The sequence below is a fragment of the Diceros bicornis genome, chromosome X, assembly GCF_020826845.1.
Source record: "Diceros bicornis minor isolate mBicDic1 chromosome X, mDicBic1.mat.cur, whole genome shotgun sequence".
Taxonomy (NCBI): Eukaryota; Metazoa; Chordata; class Mammalia; order Perissodactyla; family Rhinocerotidae; genus Diceros; species Diceros bicornis.
In genome coordinates, this window is record NC_080781.1 from 114,379,462 (window position 1) to 114,402,144 (window position 22,683).

At 36.4% G+C, this 22,683-nt stretch overlaps 1 protein-coding gene across 21 annotated transcripts in view; it reads right to left on the reverse strand.

The window, feature by feature from the left end:
• TENM1 (teneurin transmembrane protein 1) overlaps positions 1–22,683 on the reverse strand; it is a 780,745-nt gene that overhangs the window by 244,213 nt on the left and 513,849 nt on the right. For all 21 annotated transcript variants that reach the window (XM_058536663.1, XM_058536660.1, XM_058536662.1 and 18 more), the window contains 4 exons: positions 9,435–9,634; positions 7,555–7,765; positions 2,767–2,868; positions 1,191–1,385 (listed from right to left, as the gene is read on the reverse strand). In XM_058536663.1, coding sequence (XP_058392646.1) covers positions 1,191–1,385; positions 2,767–2,868; positions 7,555–7,765; positions 9,435–9,634 — 708 coding nt within the window. The remainder of the gene's footprint in view (positions 1–1,190; positions 1,386–2,766; positions 2,869–7,554; positions 7,766–9,434; positions 9,635–22,683) is intronic.

The window sequence follows — 22,683 nt, forward strand, 5'->3', positions numbered from 1 at the left end:
TAGTGACCTGTAGAAAGCAAATTTAGGCTAAGTCCTTTTTCAACTGCTTACAAAATTTAAATTAGAAGGGTCTAAATTAATTAGGTTAAATGTTTTTCATGCCAAATTGTAGATGTTGTGATAGACACCATTTTTTCAGTGAATGTGTGTGTCCATATAGCATCTGAATTTACAACATATAATGATTGCAGTTGGATCATCATAAAGACAATTTCCAAATGTAACTCAGGAATTCTGGTGCCTTGTCTAGGGCCAATGCCGTTCACTGGAACAGATACAATCTTCACACCAAAATTCTACTATTGCTAATGGGAAGTGGGAAGCTAAAGTCTTGCTTGCTCATGGAGCGGAATGAGATTAAACCCTTTAGAATGCTGTGTAATAGTCTTAATGAGCCATCTTTAAAAAGCAATTATAGTGCATTTTCAGCAGCCTCTTTCCTGAACAACAGTTGTGATGAGACTATCTCCCAGGGTAATGGTTTCATATCATTTTTCAAATCAGTCTTATTTGAGGAATGTGGCATGAAAAAGGTCTGATTACCAGTAAACTTATTTTCCAATGTGTCTCTTTAAATGATAAAACTATTGCCATTTCAAACTATGTTGTATGTGTGTAAAGGCTCCTTTGGGGTGAATTTTAATATAAAGGCACTGCCTTGAAACTCATTATTGGTAAGTCTGCTTCCTTAGGTATGGAGGTCAAGTTTCAGCATGAGGCATAAAGATAAATAATATAAAGCAATAATAATAATGGTAAGTAGAAATCACTCCCAAAGAAAGCATTCACAAAATGGTTCCAAATGTGCCTATATTATTATTTTTATTATGCACTTCAAAGCAAGATGCAGCCTAGTGAACTCTGTAATAATGAAAACATATGAATTAACACCTAAAATCATCAATATGGAAATTCTCAAGTTATAAAACAGTGTTAAAATGAGGGAGGAAATGCCATTTTTCATTACTGCTCTGCAAGTGTCACAGATATGGCCTCATGTGAATATTAGAGACTGTCAGAAGAGACATGAACTCCCCTGACTCCAATCCCCTGCTCCATGTACTAAGGAGACATGTTGAGCATTTATGGTTTGCAAAGACCACTTATATCTCTATAGAAGCATAGAATGACACCTTGGACAATTCAGTGAGAGAAATGTCTGAAGCAAGAGACTGAAATGGAGCTCTGACCTTCCTCGCATATTTCTCCTTTGTATCCTGGCACACAGATGCAGACTCCCATGATGCAGGTGCCGTGGCCAAAGCACGTCGGGTCAATGCATTGCTCTTCTGGAACATCACACTCTGGCCCCTTCCAGCCATTTCGGCAGACACAGTGTCCTTTCTCGTATTCTCCATTCCCACCACACAGCACAGGGCATGAATCTGAAGGTTGGCAAATGAACTTTAATGTTCTCATACTGCTTTTAAAATCTCCAAAGAGCAATTCTCTATTGATTCTTGTATAATATTTCAGGCAAAAAATTTTACTATTTCTTTCTTAGCCTTTATTAAATAGGCACATGTTCGTGATTATAAACAAAATTTCCCTCTTATGGGAGTGGGATAAAGATAAATTATAAAAATAGCTTGAGTGGAGAAATGATTTCAAGTACTTGCTTTTGATTCCACCATACTTTTAAACAATTATTATTATTATCATCCTTATTATAAGCTAGGAGATTTTTCTCTTGTGGCTTTTCTTCTTCAGGTGGATGTATATGCTACTTTTAGGAAGAAAAACCTGAAAATTTGAAAAACTAATAAATAGGGATTTATTCATATTATAGAATGTTATCTTTTTAAAAATGTGCATTTAAAGAGATTTATGCTGGACAGATGTCTACTCCCATAACACATTGCAGAAACCTTCATTAGAACACTTAACTCTGCTTTGTCATTGTTTGTCTCCCTAGTAAAACTATGGGCTTCCTGAGGGCAAGGCCTGTATCTTCTGTCTTATTCATTTTTGTAATACCAGCCATCACTTCCACTCCTACCCTCCTACCCACTTCCGTAAGATCTATCATAGTACTGGGAACCTAGTAAGTGAAGTAGGATTCTCTGTTGAATAGAATTTCATCTAGAGAAACTGAGTGGCTGAGAAACCGGAGATTAAAGTATTAGCAGACTGAGAACTTTAAGAACACATTGAAAATGAGCAGAAAGTATCTCTAAAGTAATAACTGTAAGCCTATGAGAAAACACAATGTGATTTACCTAAAGCTTTTCAAGAATTAAACTATGGGCAAGTCTAGGAAACAGTCAAGTTTGCTAAGTTTAACTTCTGACTTTCCAGTCTTTACTTTCTAGGTTACTTACTCGATTGGTGATTGCCCACCCCTTCCAGTTTACATAGTTTACATCAGTATGTATAAGAAGTATTCTACTTTGCCCACTCTTAAAGTCCATCCATTATAAATTAGTTTATGAAGGAAACAGAAGTATCATGTAGTGGTTGGGTTGGAGGATCGAGGTACAAATTCCAGCTGTTAGGTAACCCTGGTTAAGTTACCTCACTTCTCTGAGGTTGTTTCTTTGCCCATAAAACTGGGATAATAGTAGATCTACCCCACAAGGCTATGGTAGGAAGCAGGAATTAAAAGAGGTAACACAAACAGTGCCTGGCAGAGTAAGTACTCAACTTCTGGTAGTGGCAGTGGGTGGTGCTGCTACCGCTTCTGCTACTACCACTTCTCCTCCTAATAGTGCCACTAATCCTGACATCTATTTCCCTAAATCAATCAGAATAACAGAGCAACATTACCTCTAGCACAGTCAGGCCCAAGGAATCCTGGGAAACAATGACAATGGCCAGAGATACACTCTCCATTTCCATTGCAATTGGTCGAACAGTCATCCATTATTTCTATTAATAGAAAAAGAAAAAAAAAATCAACAAATCTCCAGGCTATAGAGTCCTTAATTTTTTAAAATTGCAAGAACTCTGGGCCTATAACAATCTCGCCCTCTGCTCTCTATAGAGCACTTACTATTTAAAATCAGATGCCAAAGCTTTCTGTAAGATGTCACACACAGTACCAAATTATTAAAAGGGCCCTGGATTTGCTGAATTGGCTATTCAAGAGTGGAACTAAAAACCAACCTCATCTCAAAAGTGCGTCAAGGCTCTAGATGATAAAGCTAAAAATGTACTAAGATTATAGGACATTTCTCAAAAGCAAATGGGCTTAAAAATGAAACCCAGAAGTCTAAGTCTATGGTTTACTTTTCAAATTTGGGTTATAGCAAATAAAAATTTCTTCTCTAGCACCTTAAAATGTTTAATCTACTATCTTGAGAGATTAAATATGATAATAAGTATTTCATTTTCATTAATAAGTGACAATGGAAGGCTTTTAAAGTAAGTGTTCATATTATATTCACCAACACTAAAAGCATTAGAACCTAAGTATTTTGTTGAGAAATGCTTTCTTGACTGTAAATGCCCATCCGTTCTCTGCCACTAATTTCCCTTCAAACCATTCTTAGAGAAGAACAGGTTTTAGGGGAACTGAGAAGGCTTTGAAGGTGCCCATAGATAGTTCTGGTGACATAACGATGTGCAGTGCAACAGAACTTTCACAAGTCTTGTAATTGACTGAAGAGGTAGAAAGTTATACAAAAGTCAGTCTCTGATAACGACATTAAAAATTGTTGCTAGTTTAAAATTTTATTTGAGTATAATAGCATCAAATTCCAAGTTCATGAACTATTATGATATGTATGCTTTACTCTCATAGTTTTTAAAAAAATAATCTTCTCATTACTCTTTTCTGTAAGTTTTCCACACTTAGCACTCTTGGATTCTGAGTTTTATGTTCTGGCCCATTAAACTCATATTTCTCATAGGTACCAGTTTTTCCTTTTCAATCCAAATTATCTATTTCATCTAGTTTCACTTGGATGAGCTTTTTCCAATTAGAAGGAGATATTCTAGGAAGTGGTCTTGGCATCTTCCACTAAACTATGAGAATTTATAATGAGGGTTGAGAAATAATCTTTCTTCATTTGTGGCCTTCTGACCACCTGTATCAGTAGGATTACCTGAGGCACTTAAAATGCAGATGGCTGGGCTTCACTCCAGATTTACTGAATCTGTCTCTGAGGGATGCAGCCCAATAATCTACATTCTAACAAATCCCTCAGGTGACCCTGCGGTGCTCACCGCATTAAAGCATTAGAACCAATGCTAGTAGACTTCCATAGTTAGAGAACTTCTGACGTAGACTTGGAGCTCTGTCTTGGGCAGAATAAAGCAAGAGGAAGAAAGTGGTATCTAGTCCATTTTGGGGATTCTTAGAAAGCTAAGAACGAATCCAGTGGCTGTGTGAATAGCCACTAATATCAATCAAAGTTTGATACATCAGATTGCCTTTTGCAGGTTTATGATGGTCTCTTCTCTCATCCCCATGTTAGAAAACTGAACTGGATAAGAAATTGACATATGGCATTTGCTGAACTACAACTGGGCTGGCAGGAATGTAATATTTGACAAAGAGCTCATCATTTTTAACTCATTGAAACATTAGTTATTTTCAGAAAATCATTAATTTATTTAAAAGGTCATTATGAAAAGGCACAAAGAGTCTTTTTGTTTGTTTGTTTCATTCAGAGATGGAACAATTATTTCTCTATTTTCTCAGCTAGCTTTCTTGTACCAAGCAGTAGTGGCAGTTCTTAAATCTACATTTGGATTTCCCTTGCCCTGGGTGGTTAATAGGAGGCCATGGAGGAAGCTTTCAAAGGTAAATATAGTTGAATTTAATTTCACACCAGATTCTATTGACAACTTTATGGAAGCAGCCTTGTGGGAATGTAGCAATTGTAGAAAAAATGTTTAATAAAGTTTGCTATCAAAATAAATAAAAATCCCTACATCTTATTGACTTATCTAAGAGCTGTCCCTGGGCCCACGCTACTGCACAGAGCTTAACACCAGCAATGCAAATGAAAAGAGAAGGCAATATAGGAGGTTTGGGAAGCTGCCATCTCCACTGGGTATCAAAGAGACATTGGGACAGCCTAGGGACTCCAGGAGGAGGATGGCTACAGCAGGAAAACAGAAATAGCTAGTGATGAAAAAGAACCTGTTTTTCTATTTACGTTGGCCTCCAGAAAGCTTTGCCTTCTGTCTTTTTAATCTTACTTCAGAATCACTTCCTAGACTCCAGCTCATTCGAGTTGAGAATCATCTTAAAGTTCGATGCTTAAAACTCGGTTCTTATGCAAGAGTCTAAAGCCGCTTGGTATCTGCATCTGCACTGATGATGGGTTTTGCTTCTGGCAGGTTTTCTCATGGGAGAAACTAAAGGTAATGAATAATCTTATGGAATGAGTATGGTCTAAAGGGCATGGGCTTTGGAATCCGACGTACTGGGTGTCTCAAATCTCAATTTTGCCACTTGCTGGCTGTGAGACTTTACCAAATTATTTACTCATTCCAAGCCTCTGTTTCTTATTTGCAATATAAATATCACTATACCTATGCTATCAAGGTTGTGATGAGAATCAAACAAGATAACTGAATGTAAAGCATCCAGTATAGTGCTTGGGGCAGTCCATAATTGGTATACATAACGTTGTAGAGCAGGCTGGCTGAGATTAGGGAATATTGACAACTCTGTCTATACCAGAGGAAAATAATATATATTAATACAGGCCAGTGGCTAGCCTATATTAGTCATTCAATAAATGTTGGTTATTAATACCGTCTTGATCCTTATTAGTAGCAGACTAAATATACTTAAGATCAATCAACTGATTGTAACATTATCATGAAATAGATAAATGAGCAGCATTTAGAATAGTTAAATTCATACAAAACTTAATTTGTTTAATCAAATATATTAGCCTCTTTTTACTATGATTAAGATAAAATATAAAAATAAAAAATTAATGGGGAGAACTTAGAGTAAATACCTTATATACCTTTGATTTTTTTCAGAAATTTACTTGGATTCTCTTTGAGTGGAATTGTAGGAGAAATGTTTCTGTTGCTTCTAATCTTAAAAAGACAACAGAAAAGTAAAGAAACTGACTTGCATGAGGAAAAAGCAAATATGTTGTTGCATATGAAACTGACAGCTTGATATCTGGATAACAGGAACTGTATCTCAAAGGTTAGGTTCTTTGGGGGAGGAAAAAACTCCAAGCACGTTTCTGGGTCTATTTATTTTTGAAAGGTTAATAGTTTGGTTAGTGTTTTAACTTGAGCTTAGGGGTAAGGATAATACGAAGAGAGAAAATCTTCTTCACAAATATTTTAGATCTCTTAATTGCTCTGATTTCTTAGGAGAAACTCAACCTCTCATAACTCATTGGCATTCACACTATCAAAATTGTGCCTTGATAGAAAAATATCATAAAAGGTATGTCTGCTGAATCTGCCCCACTAAGTCTGTGAGCGGCAAAACAATGTCATGACTTAAAATATTTTTTTCTAACTTAGCAAATATTTTGTCTTTTGAAGATGTAAGATCAGTGGAGTTTTTCTCTAGAGGGAAAAATCATCAGGGTACTTTTATTGCCTTTCTGATTATTTTAGAGGAAAGTTTTTGATAATCTTACGGCTACAATACCATTTTCTACTGTGGCAAGGTTCTCAGCATCAAGTAAAAATAGGACATAATTGTTATAAAGAGCAGATGGTATATCTATTCACAGTCAACACATCTTCCTAAACATATGGTTGAACAGGTTAACTAAAGGATAAAGTGGTGAGAGTTGTATAGAAAACTGACGGCTGTAAAATATTTTCCCTTCTTTTAAAAGACATGTTTTAGGAAAATTCACACAATAAAATACTGTGTCTATGAGTTGTTTACCTTCAGGGCTCTAAAATTGCTAAAGAGCTCAGCTTTATTCACACAAAGAGTCGTGGGGAATGAATTCACCAAAAAAATGACAAGAGTGAGATGTCTCTGATTAAGTAGGGTGAAAGTGAATAAGAGTGTGTGTAGACGTTGTATTAAAAAGAACATGCTTTAAAAGGCTCTGAGCACAGTGAATGAGTCATTGTGATGATTTTTAAACTAAACAATTTTAAAAGAAAGGGCTTTGAATGACCCAAGTTATTATCCTTAGGACTCTTCTCTAAACACTCTTAGGTTGTACTTTGAAACCGTAATGGTTCTAGAATCAGTTGCTCTAAGGAACTGGGCTGATGCTAGTTTTTCCATTTTAAAAGGCATTTATTTGCTTTTTCTTTTCTAACAGAACTTGAATTAACGGGGCTTCTCTCGTTTATTCCCTTCTTCACTGAAGTTGTTCATCTAGGGACCCTTGGTAATAATATCCAAATAATTATTTCTTTTAAAAACATATAAAAAGGTGCATGGCAAGTATCCTAAGACAGCAGCAAATAATGGAGCATTTAGAAAATCTTAATCAGCATTTAAACAACATTAATGACAACAACAATATAAGCCTTTCTCATAGTGACCTATCCTGAATAATGAGCAATAAGCTTAAATAACGTCTCTATCACTTTCACCACTGATTGTGTCTTTCTAGAATTATACTGTCATTCAAAATAATAGCGAAGGCAGCTTACCAATTGCTGTAGTTAACACGAATACTTGCTCCATCTTTTTTCCGTCATTGTAAAATGCCAGATACCAAGGCCCTTGGTCCATATACTCTATGAAACCTGTCTCCTGCAGGGAGGTCAAGATCAGGTTCCGAGGGGAGTGCTGGGCATCATCGGAGCCCTTGGAGTCCTGCTTGACCAGTTGTTTTCCATCCATTAGTTTTACAAAATCAAACTGGGACAAATACAAACACAAATATGAGCCACTAGTTTTACTTCTAGACTGGTGAACATGTCTAACATCAATTGTTCTATTTCGTATTTCTTTGCTTTGGAGGTGGGCAAAGCAGACAAGGTTATTCATTCTTAAGTATACTGAAACGCAAAACCATATTATTACTCTGAAAAAAACCTCTGCTATATTTATAAATGTTATAAATCTTTCAATTTTGGAGTATTTAAAATAATTGTTTAAAAATAAATAAAGCAAGAAATAGAAAAAATCTTGTTTAATATTATGCAAGAGAATCTCTGATATTTTAGAAATTGATATTTCAAGTATGTGATAGAAGATACTTGAAACCACACATTTCCCTCAGAAATGTTACTATGACCTTGTCTACAAATTAAAAAGAGTTTTACGGTTTTTAAAACAAGTAAATGAACAGTCAAAAATTTGAGAACATTCATCATCATTTACTACCTTTGTGGTAGAATAATTAAATATTCAAAGGACTCTTTTTTTTTTTTTCCCTAATAGTGGACAAGCACAAGGCACACATTTCCTTGGACACTTTTTTTAAGAGTCACATTTGAATGGCATTCTAATTCCCTGCCTATTCTGACCCAGAGGGTAAGGTTTGGACTACAGTTCTATCTGTTGAAAAATAAAGCAAGGACCAGATGGTTGGGATTCCTTATGCTACTTCCTAGGCGGAGCAGGGCCCCAACCGGGTTCATGTAAGGAAGAGATAACAAAATGAAAATGAGAGAAATGAGGTGGCTAAGGTTTATGGAAGGGCTTTGTAAGACCACAGAGGTATTACATATTTGAGTTATTATTAACAATTGTTGTTAGTGCCATGGAGTCGATTCCGACTCTAGTGACTCTGTGTAGAGCAGAGCAGAACTCTGCCCAGTCTTTTTGCGCCATCCTCTCACTTTCTGGTGCTGTATCAGACAATGCTCCACTTCTATTCATAGGGTTTTCATGGCCAGTTTTTTCAGAAGTGGGTGGCCAGGTCCTTCTTCCTAATCTGTCTAGTCTGGAAGCTCCGCTGAAACCTGCCCACCATGGGTGACCCTGCTGGTATTTGAAATACTGGTGGCACAGCTTTCAGCATCACAGCAACAACACAGCCGCCACAGTCTGACAACTGACAGATGGTGGTGTGGTCCCCCAACTGGGAAACGAACCCAGGCTGCGGTGGCCAGAGCGTTGAATCTTAACCACTACACCACCAATTATTAACAATAACAAGGAAAAATTTCTCCCTATAAGATAAAACCTTCCTTTTTGACTCATTTCCCTTATTGATTTGCATTCCTTCACTGGGCCAAGGGGTCACGGATGTATGGAAGCAGTGAAGGGAATGCGGGCACCAAAGCTAAGTAAGTTGAGGGGCCTGGGAAGTCTCATGATCATCCTGTTCCAGGAAGCAGAATTCAAGTTTCAAGAGTATTTTCTTAAGCTTCCTTTTCTGAATATGCTCTGCTAAATGGTATTCCTTATTTCTCAATGCCATTTTTTCATTCAGTTGAGTGTGATTATTCTGGATATTTGCTCATTACAAAGATTGTCTGCTTTCACCTTTGATTCCTACATACTTGGCAAGTCATAAACCCTGAACTATTCATCCCACCACCCCCTAAAAGGGTCAAGAAATACTCATAATATCAAATACCTGAGTGTGTGTAGGTGGAATGTTTCTTCTGCCATAAATTCCCAGCAGAGAGTCCTTGGCTAAAGAAATATTGAATTTCAGATATATAGGATGGTGGATGGTAATCTGGAAACGCCAGAATAAGCCAGGTGGAATGGTCTGCATGACCTGTGCACCAATGTCAACTTCTCCGGTGTCTATTGCCCTTCCCTTCTGAAACACTGGTTTTAAAGGTAAAGAAAATTACACATAATATTAATCTTAATTTATGAAGCAATGGGTTTTAGTTTTCAAGAACAGATATATCAAAATGGCTCACTCAACTCTTTCTCCCTCCCCACCCCACTCATCTTTCAAGGCCTTACCCAAATTAGATATCTTCCAAGGAGCCTTCCCTAACTAACCACCATATCAATCTCTTCCTCCTCTTAAACTACTATTGCATTTATTTCTATCATTTGATTCATTTTAAACCATTATCTATTGAGCGCTGTCTTGGTAGCTGCAGGAGATAAAGAGATGAGTAAGACGCTGTTCTTACTCTCAAGGAGCTTTAAATGTAAGGGAGGAAATTGAACAAGTACACAAATAACCACATTTTGTGTGGAAAATAAGTGCTCTGAGTATTCAAAGGAGGGAAAGGTATTTCGGTGGAGGATACTCCTCATTCCTAGCTGTCTCTATCTCCTTTATCTTCCTTTATTTTTCTACTTACCACTTATCACCACCTAACATACCAGATGTTGTATGTATTTATTGTTTACTGCCTGTTTTCTCCCAATAGAATATAAGCTCCATGAGGCTGTGGCTGTTTTGTTCATTGCTTTATTCCTAGTAACTAGAAGAATGTAGGTAAACAGTATGCGATCAGTACATATTTATTCAATGAATGAATGAATGAATGAAAGAATGAATCAGAAGAGGGTATTTATGGGAAGTGGTATTGAAGATGGGCCTTAAAGGAGGGAGAGGATTTCAACAGAGCTGTTGGGAAGGATGTTCCACGTGGAAGGAACAGCTTGAAACAAAACAAAAGGAGTGAAACTGTAAAGCTAGGGTGTAAGGTATGTGTATATATATAGAAGGGCAGTTGGAGATAGGGTTGGAGGGAAAGGATGGCATCATATTCTATAGAGCCTTGAGTGCCAGTCCTAAAGGGTTTATTTAGTAAAGGATGGAAAGCTATTAAAGGTTTTTAAGAAGAGGGGAGAGGTTTGGGTACATTAGAAAGGCTAATCTTGAGGCAGAAGGTAGGATGATTTAGAGCAGGGAGATGCAAGAATGATACAGGTATTATGGGGCAATAATTCAGGTGAAATGACAAGAAGATCTAAATTTAGGGTGGGCCCAAGAGTTCGTGTGGAAAAAGTATATTCCAGTCAACTGTAAAATAAACAAGTGGGACTACATCAAATTAAAGAGCTTCTGCATAGCAAAAGAAACAATCAATAAATTGAAAAGGCAACCTACAGAATGGTAGAAAATATTCACAAACCATATACAGTAGTCCTCCCTTATCCATGGGGGATACATTCCAAGACCCCTAGTGGATGCCTGAAACCTCAGATAGTACCGAACCCTATATATACTATGTTTTTTCCTATACATACAGGCCTGTGATAAAGTTTAATTTATAAATTAGGCACAGTAAGAGATTAACAACAATAACTAATAATAAAATAGAACAACTAAAGCAATATACTATAATAAAAGTTATATGAATGTGGTCTCTCTCTCTCTCAAAATATCTTATTGTACTGTACTCACCCTTCTTTTTATGATGATGTGAGATAATATAATGCCCACGTGATGAGATGAAGTGAGGTGAATGACGTAGGCATTGTGACATAGCATCCCCGGGGGGGGGGGGAGGACAGTGCAAGATTTTATCACACTACTCAGAACAGTGTGCAATTTAAAACTTACGAATTGTTTATTTCTGGAATTTTCCATTTAATATTTTCAGACTGTGGTTGACCATGGGTAACTGAAACCATGGAAAGCAAAACCATGGACAACGGGGGGACTACTGTATCTGATAAGGGGTTAATATCCAAAATATATAGACCTCATACAACTCAATAGCAAAAAAGCAAATAATCCAGTTAAAAAATGGGCAAAGGATCTGAACAGACATTTTTCCAAAAAAGATATACAGACTGCCAATAGGTATACGAAAAAGTGCTCAACATCATTAATCACCAGGGAAATGCAAATCACTACCACAATGAGATATCACCTCACACCTGTTAGGTTGGCTATTATCAAAAAGACAAGAGATAACAAAAGTTGGCGAGGGATGTAGAAAAAAGGGAACCCTCATACATTGTTGGGGGGGATGCAAAATGGTATAGCCATTTTGGAAAACAGTACAGTAGTTCTTCAAAAAATTAAAAATAGAACTACCATACGATCCAGCAATCCCACTCCTGGGTTTGTGTCCAAAGGAATTGAAATCAGAATCCCAAAGAGATATCTGCACACCCATTTTCACTGCAACATTATTCACGATAGCCAAGATATGAAAACAATCGAAATGTCCTTCAACAGATGAATGAATAAAGAAAATGTGGTATATATACACAATGGAATATTATTCAGCCATAAAAAAGAAGGAAATCCTGCTATTTGTAACAAAATGGATGAATCTGGAAGGCATTATGCTAAGTGAAGTAAGCCAGACAAAGACAAATACTGTATGGTATCACTTACATATGGAATCCAAAAAAAAAGCCGATTTCATAGAAATGGAATAGAATGGTGGTTGCCAGGGCTGGAGGGAGGCGGAAATGGGGTGATATAGGTCAAAGGGTACAAATTTTCAGTTATAAGAAGAAGTTCTGAGGATCTAATGTAGAGCATGGTGACTACAGTTAATAATAGGGTATTGTATACTTGAAAGTTGCTGTGAGTAAATCTTAAGCATTCTCACCACCAAAAAAAGAAGAGGTGACTATGTTAACTATGTGAGGTGATGGAGGTGTTAATTATCTTGCTCTTAGTAATCATTCTACAATGTACATGTATATCAAATCATCACATTGTATACTTTAAATATGCACAATTATATTTGTCAATTATTACTCAATAAAGTTCAAAAAAAATCACATATTATCTGGGAAGTGTAAAACTGGATTATCATGAAAAATGGTACAAATATCAATTAACTTCAGATCATTATAAATTAAAAAATCTTAACTGTAATTTCAATCATAAATACTAAAAAATAAAAATTTATTTTTTGGACTAGCAGAGAAAATAATACTGAGATAAAATAATTTATCTAAATGAAGGCAAGACACAAACTAGACAGGTCAATTAGAAAACATAAAAGGAGATGTAAGATAAATTTTGTATATCTATATATAAAATTAAAGAACAATGAACTAAATGCTTGTGTTAAAAGGCTAAGAACCATCATTCTGAATTAAAAAGTAAAATCTAATTACATGGATCAAGGACCTGAAGGTGAGACCTGAAACTATAAAACTCATGGAAGAAAATATAAGCAACACACTATTTGACAATGGTTATAAAGGAATCTTTTCGGATGACATGCTTACCCAGACTAGGGAAACTAAAGAAAAAATAAACAAGTGGGACTTTATCAGATTAAAGAGCTTCTATAAGACAAACGAAACCAGAATCAAGATGAACAGACAACCCACCAGCTGGGAGAGAATATTTGCAAAACATACATCTGACAAGGGGTTGATCTCCACAATATATAAAGAACTCACACAACTGAACAACAAAAAAACAAACAACTCGATCAAAAAATGGGCAGAGGAAATGAACAGATACTTCTCCAAAGAAGATATACAGATGGCCAATAGGCACATGAAAAGATGTTCAACATCGCAAATCATCAGGGAAATGCAAATCAAAACAACACAGATACCACCTCACGCCCGTTAGAATGGCTATAATCACCAAGACAAAAAACAGCAAGTATTGGAGAGGATGTGGAGAAACAGGAACCCTTATACACAGCTGGTGGGAATGCAAACTGGTGCAGCCTCTATGGAAAACGGTATGGAGATTCCTCAAAGACTTAAAAATAGAGATGCCCTATGACCCAGCCATCCCGTTACTGGGAATCTATCCAACTAACCTGAAATCAACAATCCAAAGAGGCTTATGCACCCCTATGTTCATTGCAGCATTATTCACCATAGCCAAGAAGTGGAAGCAACCTAAGTGTCCCTCGACTGATGATTGGATTAAGAAAACGTGGTATATCGGGCCGGCCCCGTGGCTTAGCGGTTAAGTGCGTGCGCTCCGCTACTGGCAGCCCGGGTTCAGATCCCGGGCACGCACCGATGCACCGCTTCTCCGGCCATGCTGAGGCCACGTCCCACATACAGCAACTAGAAGGATGTGCAACTATGACATACAACTATCTACTGGGGCTTTGGGGAAAAAAAGGAGGAGGATTGGCAATAGATGTTAGCTCAGAGCCGGTGTTCCTCAGCAAAAAAAGAGGAGGATTAGCACGGATGTTAGCTCAGGGCTGATCTCCCTCACAAAAGAAAAAAAAAAAAGAAAATGTGGTGTATATATATATATAATGGAATACTACTCAGCCATAAAAAAAGACAAAATCGTCCCATTTGCGACAACATGGATGGGCCTGGAGCGTATTATGTTAAGTGAAATAAGCCAGAAAGAGAAAGACAAACACTGTATGATCTCACTCATATGTGGAATATAAACCAACACATGGACAGAGAAAACTGTACTGTGGTTACCAGGGGCAGGGGGTGGGGGGTGGGCACAAGGGGTGAAGGGAGTCATATATATGGTGATGGAAAAACAAAAATGCACAACCCAAATTTCACAATGTTAAAAACCACTAAAACATCAATAAAAAAGATATATATCTAAAATATAGAGTTATATATAATAATAAAAAAAATTATTTCTCCAGGAAGAAAAGAAAATACAAGGAAAGAAGGAAGAAGACAATGTAAAGGAAGATTCTATAGCAGAGCTTCTCAAACTTGAAAGTGCATAAGATGGGGTCATGTTAAAATGCCAATTCTGATTCTGTAGGTCTGAGGTCAGATATTTCTCACAAGTTCCCAAGTAATGCCCATGTCGCATGGTCCACATCCCGCACATAGAGAAGCAAGGTTCTTGGACACTGAGACACTAGGTGTGGGGGCTAAGAGAGGGTCAAAACTGACCCCAGGATTGTGAGTTTGGGTGACTTAGTGCTGGTAGCAAAAACAAGAAACCTAGAAAGAGATGGTTAGTGTGAGAGGATGTTGAGTTTGGACAATCAGATCTTTATTATTTCTTGCCATATTTTCTAATTATTTCTGATGTGCCAGTTTAATATATGTTTCTGTGGAATTCTTTGTTAGGGGGTGGTGAGAAGGGAAAGGATAGAAGAGCAGGAGCAAGAGTTAGTTTGCCTTGATTTTAAGCAAGGAGGATTACACCTCAGGAGGGAGAGTTCAATTTGGCCTCATTACACACCGCCTTTATATTTTTCAGCCATCAACTCCTTCTCCACACCAAACACAGTTTAAGAACACACATGTCTCTGTCCTTTGTGTTCACTCGCTATAAAATTAACAGCCTATTAAGAAACACACCTGCAGTGGCTTTATTCAGAGGCCAATGCCTTGCAGCTTTTAACTTCCTAAAATACCTCCATTATTGCCTTTTGTGTTAAGGCCAAGAGTAATAACTATTTTAAGAGTGTTCACTGTTAACTGTTAATAATAGATTTCAAACGCAATTTGGAACATAATTATGTATTACAGGACACATAATTTTGTGGAATTGACATTTATAATAAAATATGCCCTTTGAGATGATAAATGACCAACTGAGATCCTTATTTTTCACCAAAAGTTACTATTTTCCATGTGAGACAGAACAGTTTGGTCCTCAAAGGGTTGATTATACATTTAACTCTTAAGGTCCTGGAGCTGACAAATGTCTTCAATGAGCAGGCAATTAACAGATCATGTTTATGTGGACACTTCCGTTCTCAACTTAATGTTCAGTTTGTTCAACTGCTATCCTCATTAGGGGCTTTCATCACTTCTTAAAATGCATCATTTGGTTATGCAAACAATATTATAAATATAAAACAATTTAAAATGTTATAGGTTCAGCAAACAGTATTTTAAAGGTGCTACGAACAGCCTTTAATGAATACAGATGCTGTCATTTTACAAAATCAGGGCAAAACTAGCTGATGGACATTAACCTTCACGTACGAGCCTTACCAAATGCTACACCATCTCTTCCTTCTGCACTTTATAGCATCATATATTGTATTAATGAAGCTACTTAAATGTTATTCACTAAATCAAAAGAAACTCGTGAAGTTGTGTTGTTGGAGTTTCCTGGTTATTAGCATTACTAAATCTCTGAAGCATATATTCATAAGTCATTTATAAAAATGATTTTAAAAGAAGGTGGTCTTACCCTTTGAGAGCTTGCATTACAGTTAAGACAAGGTAGGTGAAGAGACATGGTATTAGAGAAGAGAAATTCTCACAGCTTGCAGATGGAAAATTTCTCAGCCTCTAACCTTTCAGAGCTTAGTGCATCAGAAAGGAAGATATCTCCCTGTTAACAATCTACATCACTAAATACCTGCTCTATTTTATCTTCTCCCAAAATTAGTTACGGGTTACAATGTAGTGATCATTAGTTCATTTATTAGTTCATTATTTTCCTTAATGTAGCTCAAAGTGGGAAACTAAAGAGAAGAAAATTCATGCAGAAAAATAGTATGTAATGTGATTTTATGAAGAAATTTTGCATCAATATAGGTTAGTGGCATAATTTTGGCCAAACTTAACATTGACTCTGATCCTTCATTTGCAAATTGTCAGCAGCAGAGTTAAAATACAGCCCTAAGGTATAGTTTTTGAAATACTCATGCTTTAATTGTCATTTAGTTACTTATTTTACTGAAGGGTATCAGAAGACCCAGGAAGACCACATTCTCCAATAACAGAACACTTCCCTGCACAAATCCAAGATGAAGTGCAGAGAGCCACAAATCATATCAAACTGTGCAGTACTGTAGTTATCACAGTCTCACCAATATCCGCCAATTTAGTTTGAGCTAAACACTCTCTTTATAGGTTGCAACATAGGCATCAATTGCTGAGTGGGAAAAAACAATGGCATGTTGAAGGATGGCAAACTAACTGATGGTAGCTTAGTTCAAAAGAAAAGATCAAGCTTCCTGGAAGGTAAATATAGAAGCCTGGAATTGGTGACAGACACTGTGTGCAGTGGCTGTATCAACTAAACAAAGGCTTCATTATACTAGACTCAGACACATACCTGAATACTAATAACATGATTATTGATAACATTGTCCTTATAAGATGGGGGGTAAATAACTATATTCTGGACATATACATTTATTTTTTCTACTTAATATAGCTAGACTACATTCAATGATTCTGTGCAAAACTCAGTGGAATGTGTTAGTAGAAAATACTGACACATGCTCATTAAAAAGATTCCACTATCAGGTCCTTGTGTGAAAATGACTAGGGTAAAGGCTGTGTCCGTAACTTTAGTCTTACTAGTTTTTTAAAGACATTTGCAAATTCTATAAAAAGTATCCAAGCTCAGGAGGTACCGCTTTAACTGAAAGGAATGTTCTCCAAAGAGATGAAAAAGAAATATGCCTTAAGACAATATTCGCCTTTCACTTCATCCTATAGCACATTCAAAATCTTCGAAAGACATAATCAAATGGCTTTGGTATGGTCTTTCACATGAATTAGTCCTAGTGTGTGTCTCATGATTTAAGTACCATCTTCTTTGTGTTCCTTCAAATATAATAATTGTTTCACAGTAACAGGTCTTTGTGAAATTTAGATCAGTGCCTGGAGCAAAATGGAGAGGTGAAATCAACTCCTATTCCTTAGGATCAAAAGCTGTGGAAAGATGAAAAGGGGACAGCAAATGTCTACCTTTTCCACCTATGTAGCCTTGTACAATTTTCGTTATATAAACTGTTGAAGAAAAATATGTATTCAACTCTCAATTCTTCAGGGATAGATTTTCCAGATTGTGTATTACACATGCATTTTATATCCATCATATAACTCAGGAGAAAGAAAAGGAAGAATAAAACTTGTACATAGTAGGCACTTGGTAAATACTATTTGGATGAATTAATAAAATAGTAAGTTTAACAATTTATTTAGCAATGTTGATAGCTTATTTTGACATTTCAGTACAAGGTTTGGTGGGAGGAAGAATTAAAACCATCTACACCCTTAGACCTTTGGGAATTAACTGTGAATAAAATATGTTTAGAAATAAAAGCCCTCTGTCTTACTGACACTGATAATAGATAGCTGATCGTGTAGAAAAGTCCATTAACTAATTTTACACTTGATAAATACATTACTGTGCAAGTGTAAACAATTATGTCCGGACACTGAAAGACTTCAGATTCCAGTACAGTAGCTTATCTAGTACTGCATACATCTTCTCAGAAGAGAAATGGCATTGTTAAAATCTTACGTTAATTAAAGGACTAATTTTGAATTGCATTTTGACTCTGTATATCTTTTTCTTGAATATATATCATTTAAAAGACATAATACTCTTTTTAGAAGGATTTATTTTAATTTCTTTGCAAGAACTTCTTTCCCTAAAAAACTTTAAAGTTTCATAGCTCTTCTGGTGTGATCTATTGACCATTAAGTAGTACTCAAAAAAATTAGTTTCCAAATTTAAGGCTCTCCTGACTTGATATACAATCTCACACAGTGAAATACAAATTATGTTTGTAGAATCTCAGTGTGCTGATTACCAATGGTACACAACAGAGTCAATCTCTTTGAATTTCTTTGGTGAAAACTAGAATGGATATAAAACTCAAATTTATCATCACATTGTTACATATTCAAACATTTACTCAGAGTCATGGGTCAACACGGAATAAAATATCTTCTTAAAAGAAAATAATACTACCATTTGCAAAAAAATACTCAAAGATTAATGAATCAGTATGGATACATGCAATGAAAAATCCAAGAATGAAATTAAGGAAACAATTTCTGTTTTATAGTATCATCAAAAAGTTGAAAAACTTAGGAATAAATTTAACAAAATAACTTGTAGGACTTGTACACTAAGAAATACAAAATATCACTGAAAGAAATGAAAGAAGGCCTAAATCAATGGAAAGACATCCATGTTCACAGATCAAAAGATTTACTACTGTTAAGATGGCAATATTTCTCAAATTGATCTATAGATTCAATGTAATCTCTATCAAAATTCCAGTTCCTATTTTTGCAGAAATAGACAAGCTGAGCTAAAATTCATATGGAAATGCAAAGGACTCAGAATAACTAAAACAATCTTAAAAAAAAAGAAAAACATTGGAGGCCTCACATTTTCTGATTTCAAAACTTATTACAAAGTTACAGTAATCAAGACAGTGTGGTACTGGCATTACAATAGATATATAGATCAAGGAGATAGAATTGAGAAAAGTCACATTTATGGTTAAATGATTTTCAACAAGGGCACCAAGACAATTCAATGGAGGAAAGAATAGTCTTTTCAACAAGTGGTGCTGGACAACTGGATATCCACAAGCAAAAGAGTGAAGTTGAACTGCTCCCTTACACTGTAAACAAAAATTAATTCAAAATGGATCAAATATCTAAATTTAAAGACTAAACTTAGAAAATTTTTAGATGAAAACATAGGCGTAAATTTTTATGATCCTGGTTTTGGCAGTAGTTTCTTAGATATGACATCAAAAGCACATGCAATGAAAGGAAAAATAGATAAATTTGACTTCATCAAAATTAAAAACATTTGTGCTTCAAAGGACACCATCAAGAAAGTGAAGAGACAGCCTATAGAATGGGAGAAAATATTTACAAATCATTTATCAAATAAGAGACTTACATCTAAAATACATTAAGAAGCCTTACAATTCAATGATAAAAAGACAAATAAACCAATTGAAAAATGGGCAAAGTATCTGAATAGACATTTCTCCAAAGAAGATAAACTAATGGCCAATAAGCACAGGAAAAGAGGCTCAATTTCATTAGTCATCAAGGACATGCAAATTAAAACCACAGTGAGATACCACCTCACACCCACTAGGATGGCTAAAATAAAGATAGACAATAACAAGTGTTGAAAGAGTGTAGAGCAACAGGCACCCTCATATACCACTAGTGGGAATGTAAAATGCTGGAGCTTCTTTGGAAAACAGATTGGCAGTTCCTTAAAAAGTTAAACATAGAATTACCATATGACCCAGCCATTCCACTCCATATACCTCAAAGAATTGAAAATTGGTGTTCTAACAAAAACTTGTACATGAATGTTCATGGCAGCATTATTCATAATAGCCAAAAAACGAAAAACAAAACCGAAAATCCACAAAAGATCCATCAACTTATGAATGGATAAACAAAATGTGGTATACCCATACAATGGAATATTATTCAGCCATAAAAAGGAATGAAGTGTTGACACATGCTACAACGTGCACAAACCTCGAAAATATTATGCTAAGTAAAAGAAACCAGACACAAAAGGCTACACATTATACGATTCCATTTATATGAAATGTACAAATAAGCAAATCTATAGGGTCATAAAGTAGATTAGTGGTTGCCAGGGGCTTGGGAGAGGTGGGGAAATGGAATGACTGCCAATGCCTATGAGGTTTCTTTCTTTTTTTTTTTTTGTGAGGAAGATCAGCCCTGAGCTAACACCTGATGCCAATCCTCCTCTTTTTTGCTGAGGAAGATCGGCCCTGGGCTAACATCTGTGCCAGTCTTCCTCTACTCTACAGGAGACACTGCCACAACACGGCTCGACAAGTGGTGCATTGGTGCATGCCCGGGATCCGAACCTGCGAACCCTGGGCCGCTGAAGCAGAGCACGCGCACTTAACCACTGCACCACCGGGTTGGCCCCCTATGAGGTTTCTTTTTGGTGTGATGAAAATGTTCTAGAATTAAATAGTGGTGATGACTACACAACTCTGAATATACTAAAAATCACTGAATTGTACACTTTAAATCAGTGCATTATATAGTATGTAAATTGTATGCCAACAAAACGGTTACACAAATATGGTTAGAAGTCATAAATTGACATGAATAGCCTACACACACACATACACACAAACTATCATGCACTGTTATGAGAGTTTTGATGTGTTTCCAAGTGGTTTTTAGGCCACCTGCTACCTAGAAGCTGAACTGTCTCCTGGCCAGTACTTGTAAAATACGTAATTGGTAGCACACAGCAGGGATGCCTATTTTCTATATTTTACACAAGGTTAGATGTTTCTTATATGTAGGTTATTATGATCACATACTTCTGGACTTTGGGATGGTGGCAAGAGGGCTGGTCATAGCTTGTTTTATCCAGCTCCCTCTATTGTACCTTAAAATGTAAGTCCCCAGAGGACAGGGCAGTTATGTCTGTCTAAATTCTTGACATCTAACTACTGGGCATTTAATAAAGACAATTATATTATGACACACCTACCCCATGGTTGAGAATAATGAGGGGGTTGTATATCTTCTTGGGCCTGGCCTCAAGAAAGAGAAGCAGCGAGTATAGGCACCAGTTCTCACAGGTTGTCACATTGCTACAGCTTTGATTTCTACCTTTTAGGAACCCAGAAAATCTTCAATAATATCAAATTAAAACTTCTCACAAACAAAACTCATTATAGACAGAAATAATAAGAAAAATAATCATCATAATAGATGGTAGCATCTACTGAACACTTATTGTGCCCTCTTTTTGAACATCTACCTCTCATTTCTCCAATATCAAAATGCCTCTTTCATACTCATTGTGCCACACAATTTGGTGTCCCAGTTTATCTCTGAGGGCCCTCCCTCCTCTTCTCTCCTGCCAAGAGACTTTGGTCCCTTCACGATCTTCCTTCTTACTAGCATCCTTGATGTCTCCCTCTGTATTGGTTTCTTATTCTTTGTCTTCAAACAAGCACAAGCACAAGTCTCTCTTCTTTAAAAAAAAAAACAAAGAAAATGACTCAACTGCCTCTTCATTTAGTTATCATACTACTTATCTCCTTCCTTTCCTTGCCAAACTGCCTCCATCTGCTGCCTCTATTGCTTTATTATCCATTTACCACTTAGGCTATTACCACCTGCATTTCCCCCTTACCACTCTATTATTCCATTCTCCTAAATATGCACTTTTTAAGGTCAACTAGGATTGATTTTTCTTGTTTCTCAAGGCCCAGCTCAAACTACATCTATAATAACAATCATGTTTTCATCTTCTTTCTTTTAAGCCTCTTAATCACCTAACCATCTTATTTCTATTTCTGTACAACTGGTTGCATATTATTTTGCATTGTATGTGTATGTGTTATAGGGGAGCAGAATTTGACACCCCAAAATATGCCTCTTTGGCATGAGGATTATTTTAAGCTGGTTATTTTTAAGAAACTGCAGACACAAGAAGAGCTCCAGAAACTGAGTAATAGTTACTCTTTTGTAAAAGACATTTACATTTATAAGGGAAATCTCCATTTGTAAAGGTGTCTTCCTCTCTGTACCAGGAAGAGGGGGATGACCTTATTTCTAGAAACTCTTATCAATACATAAGGCAAAGACTTAAATCTGCTTAACAACCTTACCCTTGTTTACTGTGCTTTTCCTGGTCACCTCCCATGACTGATTCCCCTATCCTCCAACATCTTCTTCGGTCTTTACCTGAAGATGTATTTAAGGTGAGGGCTTCTACCTTTTTGGGGAGTTACTCAGTTTTCTTAAGTCTCTCCCATGTATACAGGGTATATACATGTTACTAAACTTTTGTTTGTTTTTCTCCTGTTAATGTTTCATGTCAATTTAACTCTTAGACCAGCCAGAAGAACTTATAAAGATAGAGGAGAAATTTTTCTTCCCCAACAGTTGGCGTAGTTGGCAGGATCAACTTTACTGGCTGGGACACTATTCACTCTGGGACTGCTACGGCTGAGAGATCCTGGAACATCTGACAAAAACTGACAGAAGGTAAGAGTTCTTACCACATCAGTCTCCTGGATCTCTGCCTGCAGGGTCCAATGCAAGTGAGAGTGCTGAGTTTTTTTCTTGTCTAAATTTAGATTAGCGGGAGAAAATATTTGTGGAACTAGTTTCTTGGATATAGCAACTCTGGTAAAAATTTGGTAAATGAATACTCTGGGTTTTTATTGATCATTTTTCTCCCAGAGATTGTCACTGTTTTTCTTTGTCCCTGTCTA